This window comes from Pseudochaenichthys georgianus, chromosome 4 (genome assembly GCF_902827115.2).
Source record: "Pseudochaenichthys georgianus chromosome 4, fPseGeo1.2, whole genome shotgun sequence".
Classification (NCBI taxonomy): domain Eukaryota; kingdom Metazoa; phylum Chordata; class Actinopteri; order Perciformes; family Channichthyidae; genus Pseudochaenichthys; species Pseudochaenichthys georgianus.
Genome location: NC_047506.1, coordinates 11,747,607 through 11,760,877, shown reverse-complemented (window position 1 = coordinate 11,760,877; position 13,271 = coordinate 11,747,607). Strand labels below are relative to the sequence as shown.

General features: G+C 39.5%; 1 protein-coding gene across 1 annotated transcript; it reads right to left on the bottom strand.

The window, feature by feature from the left end:
- Nucleotides 1-371: 371 nt before the first annotated feature.
- usp46 (ubiquitin specific peptidase 46) lies at nt 372-12,279 on the bottom strand. Its single transcript, XM_034081165.2, has 9 exons — nt 11,920-12,279; nt 9,289-9,369; nt 8,711-8,924; nt 5,039-5,271; nt 4,518-4,594; nt 4,325-4,408; nt 4,050-4,247; nt 3,475-3,553; nt 372-3,352 (listed from the first exon to the last, which is right to left on the bottom strand). The coding sequence occupies exons 1-9, from the start codon at nt 11,953-11,955 to the stop codon at nt 3,251-3,253; spliced, it is 1,104 nt and encodes a 367-aa protein (XP_033937056.1). The 5' UTR covers nt 11,956-12,279; the 3' UTR covers nt 372-3,250.
- Nucleotides 12,280-13,271: the final 992 nt, after the last annotated feature.

Here is a 13,271-nt window from a genome sequence, read left to right as displayed (position 1 = left end):
ACGTTTAAATGCCTTACTTTTGTACTGGGGCTATATAATAATTATACCAATTTTCCAACCTAGAACATCTGTTATATTATGGTTATTGCTCATGTATAATGGCAGGTATTGCACTTTGCGCATACAGAAATTGTATAGTTTTACGGTACACTTTTTACATTGTGTTGGTGCAAGAGCACAGCCAAAGAATCACCAAAGGATTAGTATGGAACTATTAAAGTTTGTACAAATTGTACAACAGTTGTTGAAATATTTCAGGCTGGACCACAGTAGTTTAGATATTGCCAGGCTGAATGTATTGAATTGTGTCTGAGACAGTTGTATTCAGGGTTCATAGCAGCAGGTAAATAGATAAAAAACACTCCAGCAAGTCATTTGAGTTATTTTATTGAACAGAAGAATAAAAAAAACTATTGTGTTAAAATGTGTTTCATGTTAAAGCATTGTAGCTCATCGCTAATAAAGTGCACTTTCAGTTTACAACCAAATGGAGACTCCAATTCATATCCTCTTTCCCTTCCCATGAGCTCAATCATATCCCACCTGATGCAGGACTCTCTGCGCCAGAGCTCTCCTCGGCAGAACACTACCACAGTAAAATATATCAGACCAAGTGCAATGACTGAGCGTCTCAGTGAGGACGAGTGCATAAGTGTTAATGGAAGATCAGCAATTCTCTTTCCTCTCACGCAGGTCTAAAAATGTGTCAAGACTATACCTGCTACCATTTCCTATCTGGGCTCAGTTCAACCAAGAAAAGTAATAAGAAAGGTGACTTCTTCACAAATATGATTATGCAATCGAGTGATTGTAAAATAGCACAGTAGCTTAAATCTAGAGTGTCTTTACATTTTAAGATATTCACTTTAAAAAAATATTTTCTTATTTCCAGAAGTATTTTCTACATAATATATATGTACAATTGTATCTTTACAAAGAAAATAATGCTTTGTTAAAGACTGCAAGGTCAGTATCGACTCCAGTTTGGCACATGTTTGTGATATCACCCAAAAACAGACTAAATGGAAGAGACGGAAGAAACAAGTGCATTCAACACCCAGTTTCACCATTTTCACTTTAAATTCTGGCTCACCTGAACAGACGGACACTAAACTAGCAAATGAATACTTTCCTAACTCTAATTTAAAATGATATGGATGTGAAATGGTAATTCTGCTTATGTGCAGCAAATAGGAATGGAATGAAAACAAGTTGTTTGATGTCACTACAGGGTATGGCCATAAACCCTGGGCCACTGAGAAAAAACATCGACAATACAAAGGATATCATATGAATCAACACTATTGAATTTGACTTCTATGTAGTTTAGGATTAAAATGTGCTACACATGGCAGACACAATAAGTCAGAGACCAACCAAGACAGAACTACTAAGCTGTAGTTTAACATGTGACATGAAAAGAGAAAATTAGACATTTTTGAAGAAGAATACAAAAACAAAGGGATGAAAGAACATCCCTGCAGGTAGTGTGCATTTCACGTGGTGAAGGGGCGAATTTACTTTGATATCAAAAAGCACAAACACACAGCACTGGAAAATAATCAGCGGCTAAGAAACATCTAATACTAACATTTACATTTCATTAATATCAGTTTCACTGGGAACTTCCACATTGGGTAACCTCACCTCTTATTGCACTGTTATCAATATTTCCTGTCAATCAAAACATTGGGCAGTTCGGTGTTGTTTCTCACCTTATACGTCTCATATCTTTATTTACCATGCAAACTGATGAAACCACCATTCATCTGCTACTTAGTAATTATGTATCTATTATTTCATATATCATTCCAATAACTTGTATATAGACTCGTATTGCAATATTCCACTTTTTTTTTTCTCACTAACATTTTTGTTTTACTTTTAATATAGTATATTTTAATATTGTCTGCTTCTCTGTATTATTGTGTTGCCTTGGTGGAGAAGCCTGTGACCTAAGATTTTCAACGACATAATTACTCTGTAGCTATGCTAGTTTGACAATAAAGAACCTTGAACCTTGAAACCAAATTGTTTTTGGTGCAGTCCTATAAAAGTTGTGTCTTACATACACCATGTCCTTCAAATTGAGAGTTTAGACTAAGGGTCTTAACATAAAAAGCTCTCAGAGGAGCAATATTACACAGATACCTTCATTAACTACCTTTCTGCATTATAAATAACAGTAATAAATAAGTACAAGTAGAATAAATATGACTTTTTGTTCAGAATAAAAATTATAAAGATTCAGCTGACTTCAATGTGGACCAGTCAGACAGAGAAACAGATTTCCTTCCTTGTGTAGTGTAGGAGGATTAGGCTCAGGTGAATTTTATGTTAATTGTGGAGTTGCAACAGCAGGACTAGTGATTCTATATTGGGCCTCTTCATTATTAGCGTTTACACCTGAAGTTTAGCTTTTGAGTTCTATCTAATTAATGCTCAGATATTGCTTCAAATCTATTAATAATGCATGAAGATAAGATGGACTTTTATTAATCCCTCGTGGGGAAATTGTTTCTCTGCATTTGACCCGTCCTAGTGTTAGGAGCAGTGTGCTGCCATTTTGAACGGTGCCCGGGGAGCAGTGTGGGGAACGGTGCCTTGCTCAGGGACACCTCGGTAGCACTTGGTCTTGCCGGGACTTGAACTGGTGACCTTCCAGTTGCCAAGCCAAGTCTCTATCGAAACCTCTCCATGAGCATTAAACAGTGTTTGTCTCCAACTTCATTCTCTTTACATGCATCAACCATGGACATAAAGCTAAACAAAGAACTAGACAGTGATGGGACAAATAGCCCGTATTAAAGTGTGGGGGACACATGAAGACCTTATATACATAGAAATGATATAGCACCATTTTTGACAGCATGACCCTTCACCCCATCATGTTCCTGATGGAGAATCACCTTTGCAGATCTTCACTGAGCATCTGGAGCTCAATGTGGACGTAGAATCCATTTTGTTTCCGTCGTGCTGTTAAGCATTTTTGCTTTGGTTTTAAAGTGCAGTCCACATGCAGGTGACTAAAAGGCAAGAAGCAAATTACAGAGAGAGAGAGAGAGAAGGATGAAGTGCAGTAAGACCCAGAGCATGGGGGTGGGACAGAGGATTGGCCCGTACATCAGAGAGGTCAGACTTGGAGAATGGGAGCAGGATGGGATGGAGATGGTGGGAGTCTGAGTCTGTTAGGCGAAAGGTTAAAAACAAATCCTATTTAGTCTCTCCTGTGTCACTGATGCAGCTCCAGTCACTCTCTGGACTGGTAGAAGAGGATATATCCCGACTCTGAGTTCTTGGAGATGTCTGAGGTAAGCCCGTAAAACTCTTCAATGGCCTGGGCATCAATTTTCTGCACAACACAGTAAGTAAGATGCCGGTAAATGATAACAAAGAACAATAGCAAATGAACAAACAGATGAGTCAAGGACCATTGCAGAAGAACATAACATGCTGAGAGTGAGAGTGACGCACCTCCACAATGTCATCGTCAAACAGCAGCCAGAAGCCATGACTCTTCACTATGGTGATGTAATGACCTCTGTTTGGACCACTGAGGAAACAAAGACAAACAGTGTCTCTGACGTGTACACAAACTCTCACTTTGAAAATACATCTGACTTCACAGATGTCACACAAATATTCAATGTTGTTTAATTCGGATTTCAAGTAAATATATGTTACTTCAAAGCATTCTTAGTTTTTTTCTATGAATAATTGTCCTTATTTTGGAATGCAGAATACATATTTAACTTGAGCATTTAATCATGTTTAGATCACGTTTAAAAAGTGACTTTGCTTCACAATTCGCTGATGTGATTCCAAACTTGTGTTACGGGTTATGGAAGGAGGATGTGCGTCCCTTTTAATTATATAGAATAAAGAGATCATATACAACTACACAGTTATTACCCCTGCTTATTAGAGAGAGTACCATCAGCTAAAACCATTTTCTTACGTAGATCAACAGAATTGAGACTGCAAAAGCGTGATGGGGCAAGCTTTGTTGCATCTCAACATCTTTACATGTGATCATTAGTATACTGTACCTGCCACAGTGAACCACCACAGCCACTAGATCGTACATGCGATCCAGGTTAACCGCATCCCCCGATGTATTGAACAGACGGAGCTCTAGGGGGAAAACTACTCGATAGGACAGCTTGGTGTAGCGGTGCAGCTGCTCCATGTACTTAAACCTCTTCAGGTGCAGGGCTAGGATCATAGGAAGCCTCTTCACACACATCCTGCAGAGAAACATACATGCTCAGAGAAGGGTACCATCACACATCACAGAGGTAATTAATCTCAGTGCTTTACTGACCGCTTCTGTGCTTCCTGCTTGCTGCAGCACGCCTCACAGTAGTATTTGTATTCACTGCACAAAGTCTCTGTGTTACTGAAGTCCCTAAAGGGGGGAGCATGCCACAGGAGGCTTGGTTATTAAATCTTATTCAGACCAAAAGGGAACGTGATCTACGGTCATCCCGTTTAACTGTATAATAAATCAACGCAACCTGAGACAGTGTGTTATGGATGTGTTCTGCTCCACATCCACAGAAAGATCCAGAAAATCTTCATCTTTGCTGCTCACCTGTCAAACACAGAGAGACACTGAGGTAACTACACTGTCATCCTTTTTGGCAGGATCAGTGAGGATAAGCCTGAAGTCCTGCAACACATCACCCCCCCGCCCACCCAAATACACACAAACAGTCTTTGAAATGCTGATTGTACTGAGTAGCTTTTGTCTCGGAGCACTGCAGTGCCTTGGTGTTTGCAGAGGGTTGTTCAGGGCAACCCGTCCCACTCTTTGCCCATAAAACCCAGAGGACAAAGCCTACGTCAGCCCTGACGTAGAGCGTGTGGCCGGAGCCCACCGGGTGTGATGACTCCCTCATTTCTGTAAAATAAAAAGGTTAATCCCTGTTTCAGACTTATTCAGGAGGGGTCCTTAATTCAGTGTGACACACGGACAATATTAAATATTCTACCCCTCCAAGAGAGCTCAATGGACAAACAGAGCAGAGCCACACACCGTTTCACAGTTGAGGCAGCGCGTCTCATTGGTCAGCGTGCCCTGGAAGATATCGTGAACCCACGTGGGCTCTGTCTTGTTCTCCGTGTCTGTGGTGACGGGGGTCCCGTTGTTCTTGAGGCGCCCGTTCTGCTTCTCCTGCTTCTTCTCCTCTTGCAGTATGTCGGCCACGGTGTTCAGCAGGTAGTTGAGGAATTCGTGGGCATCCTGTTGCATGTAGTTGTCAAACAGATCTGCAAGGAGATACAATTAATGGAGATAATTAATAGAAAATAATGGGGATGTCCCAGGCAACTTTTTTGGCAATTGATCATGTTTCCAGCCATTTAATATTGATTATCTGCCCATACTGAGTCCAATGTTTATATTAATGTAGGGATGCAACTAATAATTATTTAAATTATTAGCATGTTTGATGTCTTTTTCACTTTTTGTGTGTCCCCAGTGTGTCAGGGAACTTTTAAAGCTAAGGAACCAGAATCAGCACTTCTCTAATGGCGCTTTTCCACTGAAGCACGTAGCACGGTTTAAGCGGGCCGGGTTTGTATTGCTTTTTGCTTTTCCACTTGGGATAGTTCCGGCTGAATATGCTAAACTAGTGACGTAAACACTCTCGATTGCTGATTGGTCAGAGAGAATCGCTGGCAAGTGGGCTACAACTACAACAAAATGAACATATTTGACTGTGATTTAATTGTAATACACATTTCAAAATGATGCCGAAGTAACAACATACTGATACCGGTTAGTAAAAACCATGAATTAATGCTTTGACAAGTCTGCAGACAAAACGGCAGGCGAAAAACCTTTTAAAATGCGTGTGGAGATCGGATCGATCAGGCTAAGCTAACAAGGGTTCAAGGTTCTTTATTTAGTCATACGAACATAGCTACAGTGTAGTTATGCCGATGAAAATCTTAGGTCACAGGCTTCTCCAACAGTGCAACACAAAACCCAGATAAACAGAAAAATATAGTGCAAGTAAATAGTAAATACAAAAAGAAAAATAGTTTAAAACAGTTTAAAAAAGTGAAATAGTGCAATAGTCTATATGCAAGTTATTGAAATATGATATATTAGGTAAATAGATAAATCATTTCTAAGTAGCAACCAGATGTATATGCTCCGTCCACACTCACAACAACGGCCTACAAACATAAATAAACCAGCGACTGTATTCGCCATGACACAGGCAGTCTGTGGTTTGTACTTGTTTAACTTTTGTCTAGTTTCTGAACAGATATGAAGAGCTGTGAGCTCTGAGTGCTAAGAGCTAACGGCTGATGTTTTGGTTTTGTGGTTCACATTGAAGGTGACGTCACGGCAGTTTTATGCAGCGTCGCTCCGCCCGCCGATCGCCCCGCCTACACTGTGTTACCATAGTTACTACCCCAGTTACTAAAATGTAATGGAAACGCAGCATAAAGTGAGCCTGGCCTACCGAGGCCTAACCATACCGTACTAAGCCTTGCGAGGTCCTGCAGTGGAAAAGCGCCATAACAGGGCTGAAATAGAGGGGTATGAGGCATGGCTAGAAGGGGTGATCTGTTTGGTATTTTGAGCAAAACAAATCATAGAGATGTTTTTTATATATTTGTATATATCTGAGACCCATAATATATGCATAAAAATAGCATGATAGGAGATCTTTAAAGTATTAAGGAAATAGTGTTCTTGATTAATTATTAAAAACAACAAAATGTAAAATAATTATTTAAAATAAATTCTGTTAAAGATTTGTACTGTAATAATGCATTATTACAGTACATCCACACACACTTCTGTTTTGACAGAGGTGAATGTGAAAGGGGAAAGCTGAGAAGTGGGGAGTCGGAGTCGGGGAGAGAGTAAGCAGAAGGAAAAAAGTCCAGAGAGGAGGCAGCTGACCGAAGCTGGGTCCGAACAGAGATTTCATTGTTCATTCACAAAGAGCTTCCTCAATATAGACAGCAGAGAACAGTCAGCCTCTCTGTCAGCTCCGCTCTCTGAATGACATGCACATGCCCTTCACCTCAAATATTCAGAATACACTAAAGCCAGCACTGCTACCAACATACAATGCACCACCACAAACCCCCCCCCCCTCTGTTTGGTTATGAACATGCATACAAGAGTGCAGATTTTCCTCTGATCCTGGGTTTTTGTTTGCAACATCTATTAACTTGGGTTATGTAAATGTGTAAATGTTAGTGTTATTAGTTTCGCTTTTTCTGCCTTTCATAGTTAAACAAAAATAAGGAGTTAAAATGTGCATTGTAGTAATTTTCGAAGTGTTAAATCAAGGGATTAACTTCTAAATTCCTACTAAATATAACATCTGATTTTATGGCTTAATCCAGTGGTTCTCAAAGTGGGGGACGCCGAGGCATGACAGGGGGGAGACCAGGAGGAAAAATGGTTATTTAATTTTTTTTTTTAAACATTTAAAAAAAAAAAAAACATTTTTTTAAAAATTATTGATTCGAAAATAATATGATACAGTACAGTACTATTACGTCTGAGTCTCTGTGTTTCATTAAAGCTCAGCTCTGTGTGTGTGTGGAACAAGCCATTTTGTGTGCGTGCGCGAGAGAGAGAGGAGAGAGTGCACCGTTACCGGAGATCGTTGTTGTTAGCTTCTGGTGCTAGCGAGCTATGCTAACGGGTATAAGGAGTTTTTTCAACAACAAAGTGGAGGAGAGTCCTCTCTTGTCAGACTGAGAGACTCAGTGAGCTAAAGGACTCTCTCAGTGTTATCTCAGTGGGTCTCAAACATTTTGGTCACCATTAATGTAAACAATTATTTCCGAGGCACACGTTTATATGATCATTATACAAAAATAAGAGAATAAATTAAAAACAGGTATGAAATACTATATGACATTAAAAAAAGAATAAAGTTTAAAAGGGAGTGATTTGTAAAATATCCATAAAGAAATAGTAAATCTGTTTACAGTTCTGTTTCATATGGGTGTTGAGAGGTATCCATAGATCTCTTCATTTTACTATCAAAGTGCACCAGATTGATGCTTTTAACTTCAATATATATAAAAAAAAATCCTCCCTAGAGGAGGCTAGGTCCACACACCACCTATAAAAATAGCACTTTACCCCTGCTTATACCTACTGTATATGCCGTGAGCTGATATCAAGCCTTCATTGCAACAGTCGCGGGTACATTGTGTATATGCGTGGGGAGTGTTGCAGTAGACAATTCCACTGTAGCGCCCGGTACATTAATGGGAAACCCTAAATGTTTGAGCACCCTCTATGAAATGTCAAGCTACCCCACAGCACCCCCAAAATAAATCTCTGGCACCGCCACTGAGCCTGACTATTTGTGTTGGGGGGGCCCGACTTTTTTTTTCTCCAAAGGGGGGGCCTGACAGAAATGGTTTGAGAACCACTGGCTTAATCTAAAGATCTAATAGTAAAATGTTGTAAATGTGCTAGTCATAATTTTCTTATCCACCTTTTTGACTTTAAACCCTTTTTTCCTCGTGCATGTCATTTCTTTTTACGATTTAATCTTTCACTATACTGCATATCATAAAGTTGCACGTTCTTTAAATGTAAGGCCTATTTATTGCTACCACCTGTGTGAAGATGGTGTCGACATAAGGCTTAGTAAAAAAACATTTTATTAGGTTTTCAGTTCCTATAAGATTTCCTTTACATCATCTGGGCTCTCACCGTTCTCTTTCCGTAGACGGGAGATGAACTTCTTGGGCGGGATGACGCCCACTTTCTTCTTCTGCGTGGCAATAGAGTGGAATAGGTCAGCCAGGCATGTGAGCAGGTTCTCCTTCTTCTTCTGCTGGGCTTTGTAAGACAGCACGTTCTCCCGGAAAGGCCGGCAGAAGTAGAGAGCCTGTAGCACCGAGTTACAGTAACATGTGTTTCCAAACTGTAGGAAGGAAAGAGCAGACACATTCAAAGATGAGGACCAAAAGGTATTTTTTCCCGTCTGTTTTTCTTTTAGATTATTGTTTGAACTAGCTGGTGGAAAAATACCGAATTGGTCAAATGTTTTTAACAACTTGGCAGACATGTAAGGTGTTGAGAAAAGTGTGTGTTTACATGAATGTGATATTACAGATACAGAACATCCCTATGTTGGGCAACAGGCTCATAAACAACACCTTCACTGCTCACTATACAGTAGAGGACATGACTCACTGAAGTCCCGTGGCAGTTTGTTTTGAAAAATGACACCAATGTTTTCTGGCAAAATCCTTTGTTAATGTATGAGAGGCTTTAGTGATACTCACATTGACCAATCCGAAGTAGTGTTCATTGATTGGGAACTGCTCTGGGCCGATGTCTTTCTCCAGAGCAGAGGCATTGGTGCCCTGAAAGACAAAACACAAGACATGAAAACATGAGGGTGTTTTTGTTATCAGTTATTCAACACCATCATCTCTCTTATCATTCAGTTCATATGGAAAGTAACGAGGCCAGAATGAAAGCCTGATTTGTTTAATGTAGTCTATGTACATACAGCCAAGAATATGTAAATGTTGGGAGGTCAACAAGCACCAACTGGTAATTGAGGGTTTAAAACTAAGACGTAAAACAACAATAGAGGCCTCTCTTTAATGCAGCATAATTGATAAAAGTATCCTCTTTGCCAAATGTCACTGTATCAGTTTCTTCAAGAATGTTGTAGCTCATCTCGATGTTTTTTCTCAAAACCCCCAAACCCTTCCTGTCAAAGTAGAAAAAGGATATGTCCTAAATAAGTAGACCCATGTGAAAGGTCAAGAATATACAACCCCTGATTGCGGAGGTGCACCACTTATCTCTGGTCGGAGCCTTTTCACTTGTCAGAGCTCAAAGCTTTTCCAAATGAACCAAAGCTTTGTTTTGCGAACACAGATGACAATTTAGTTTGGGGACGGCTTTGACTTTCAATGACTTTCATTTCTCCCTGTCAAAGCGGACAGTGAATACCTCTGTCTGATTTACCACGTTGAGTCTGAAAACAAGTCCATGTACTGTACCCATACAAACTGGCTCTTTCCTTGTGGGACGTTTTATAATGCAAACAACATGACCTTTGCATTACATATCTGGAGAGAAATATTGGTAATGCAACCCAAGTGGACCTGAAAGTCTATTAAAATCAATGCAAAACAAACTCCTAATAACTCCTGGTGCCACGTTTTGAAATGTGAGCCGTTCGTGATAAACAGCAGGCAGTGGCATCATTTATTTCAAGGACACAAATACTTAATTTGTATAAAAAAAAAAAAAACCTGTGCACTTTGGAAGAACTTGAACTTTGTTGGCACAGCAGAAGACGCTGTGAAGAATCAAGACACCAACACACTGTCGTCACTTGCTTTGTATGATAAAGAGTCACTCACTTATTACTTTGTAAAGTTGGACACTTACACAGCCTCACCTTTTGTATCGAGTTGATACATTTTTCTTTGTGCATTTAAAAGTCTGAGAGTCCTTGGGTAACATATTTCAAATAGTCAAAGTAATACAACATGACAATGGAATACAATTGTGTTTTCACTCAGGGGTTTTAGAGTTGGATAAACAGAAAACTACATTTCTTATATTCTTAATTATTTTTATTTGTGTCTATTACGCTCAAATAATTCAATATAAGAATGTGGGAGAAAAAAACATTTTAGTCAATAAGCAATTTATTGTACTTTAGCAGTATACTAATAACTGCAATAAAGGAACTGGTTACTCAGTACTATGTGTTTATTGAGTGCAAGAGATATTATTATTGCGATATCAAACAATGTAACAGCATATCCAATGATAGCTATTGAAGGTTTGTTATGAAGAGAAATACAAATATAGCTAGAGTTCAAACCACTAATACATCAGTTTTAAATGTCTTTTTTTTCTTTTCAGTTGTCTACGATGGTAAACTAAATATGTATGGGTTCCGGGACTGTTAGTTGGGTCAAAAACAACTTAAAGAGGTTTCTTGGTCTCATTTAAACTCATGAGCATTTTCAATAAGAACAAACACCAAGATAATGACCAAGATTGGATTATTTTCTTTGTCATTAGTAGAAAACCAAATTATACATCATCTTGTGGTGTGGGAAACTATTACAAGTCATTTTGTAAACAGCACATTTATTTGATTCAATCATAGAATAAAGCATTTACAGTCCTCCTAACTAGAAGATTATATGTATGATCTTAAGCATACAACTCACTCAGCCCACTAACACTAACAGAAGCTAACTTATTGTACAACAAAACACTGGCTGTAGTAGGGGACACAAGCTGCATCCTTTCACTTACAGTACCACTTGTATTAACTGTTAATACGAGAAATATCCACACAAGGTGAGTTAATTCAACATTCACTGTTGCTTAGCAGTGCTGTATTTCTTCTTCAGGAGGCATATCTTTACCAATGTGTCTGTTAAACTCACAATAAACCCAAATATATAAAACGTGTTGTGCTTGGGATGCTGGGTAATAACTCTTTGTAGTGGGGGTCATTAATGCAGGGCAGCACTGCAGGCTCCTGACATTAGTATCCCTAGTCTCAATGAAGGGTCGGCTCTCTGCTAACTGGATGTCAGCAGCTCTCTGCAGCCGCTACACATTATGCAATCACAACAAGCTGTCAAAGGCAGAGCAATGCTTCATTCGCCTGTCAATCATCGCTGACAGCTCTCAGCAGGATGCAAAAACAACGAAGCAGCAGTGTGTAAAGCTCTCCAAAATGAATATGAAGGATGGGATGCAGGCCCATCTGAGCACCTGATAAAACTCTGAATCCTAGTATCTGTTACATGTATGTGCACCCCCCCCCCCCGCACGTGCGCGACGAACCCATGAACATCATTACACACCAGGAACACAGTGGCTGCAGGCAAATCGATAGCAACACACATAACCAGCAAGGTACTCACCATATTACAAATGGAGGCGATGTTTCTGACAGTCATTTAGTTTACAGTGTGCCCCTCGCCGCCATCTTTATAAAATAAACATGATTTGAGAGCAAGCCGACGCTGAGAAATGAAGTTAAATCGCAGCCGCGGCTGGAGGCCAGACTGCAACCCCAAGCGTCAGAAAGAGAGAGAGAGACGCGGAGCAGCATGCAGCAGCACGGAGCTGAACCTCAGAGACACGGATTCATCCTCACACACATCCCATAAACACCTGGCACCCGTTAATGCATGGGTGGATGGTGGACAGACGAAGTTGCAGGCAGCAGGTTGTTAGCAACGAGCAGCAAACAAGCATGATGTGTGTAAGGAAGCGGTAGCCCCGCCCACACGAGCTGAACTCCGGAGCTGATTGGCTCAGATGTGGGTTTGATTGACAGGATCACAAAACCACAACCAGACTTGTATAATAATGTTTGGATTAGCTGCAACCAATCAGCAGCAAGGGTTTGACGCAATGGTGTGAGGGAATTGTAGTTAATTTCTGAGCTAGGTTTAAAGAGATTTTGTAGGCTGTTGTAATGCAAGATGTTCTGTAAAGATATAAAGTGATCAATTACGTATTCTTTACAATTGATCATGTTATAAATACAAAGATTATTTAGTTTATACATTTCAGAAAATACTGAAAAATGTAACTATCCTGTGGTTTGAGGCAAGGTTTTGTCTTCAAATTCATTATGAATAAACATTTAATATCATTTTAATGAAACAGGTCTAAACTTATAAAGATAGACGAGTAATCTATAATCTAACTTGGTTGCTTCTCTCCTTAGAACCTTTTTTCTTCTGAAAAAAACAACAATTGTTTATAAGAGAAGGAATGTGCTAATACTTATTGTACTTTTTGTATATTGTAAATTCCCAAACAAAAGACAATCTAATCAATAAAACTGTTGGGCACTTGTCATCATGCTTGACATTTTGTAGACTAAATAACTAATTAATCAATTTCCAGGTATTCTGCACTCAAACCACCAATTAGCTGACCATAAAGTAAGTGTCCCCTCTGCAGGGGTCCCGGGGCCCTGAGGACACTCTCATTCATCACTCTCTTTGTTAGTGCTTTCACAACAATCTCCTTGCAATTATCTCCTTAGAATTTACATGTGAACTAAAAGAAAGGAAAACAACAAATAATTATGATTAACATACTTCAAAAGGAACGGGAAAGCAGAGAGAGATAAAAACTATTCACAGAAAAACAAATAACAGAATACAGGATTGCCAGTTTGAGCCGTGGAGGATGGGAACGTTTCATTGTTCATCAGACGTTTGATATGCACCACTGGTTTATTTAGACATTTGTTGAT

What these genes read in the sequence shown, in the direction of transcription:
- usp46 (XM_034081165.2), bottom strand. Translation starts at nt 11,955, where the DNA reads ATGACTGTCAGAAACATCGCCTCCATTTGTAATATG. An exon ending in GCTGCCTCAACTGTGAAACG is followed by an intron (nt 4,595 to 5,038) that starts GTGTGTGGCTCT and finishes TGTGTTTGACAG; the next exon opens with GTGAGCAGCAAAGATGAAGA. An exon ending in AAGCAGGAAGCACAGAAGCG is followed by an intron (nt 4,248 to 4,324) that starts GTCAGTAAAGCA and finishes GTTTCTCTGCAG; the next exon opens with GATGTGTGTGAAGAGGCTTC.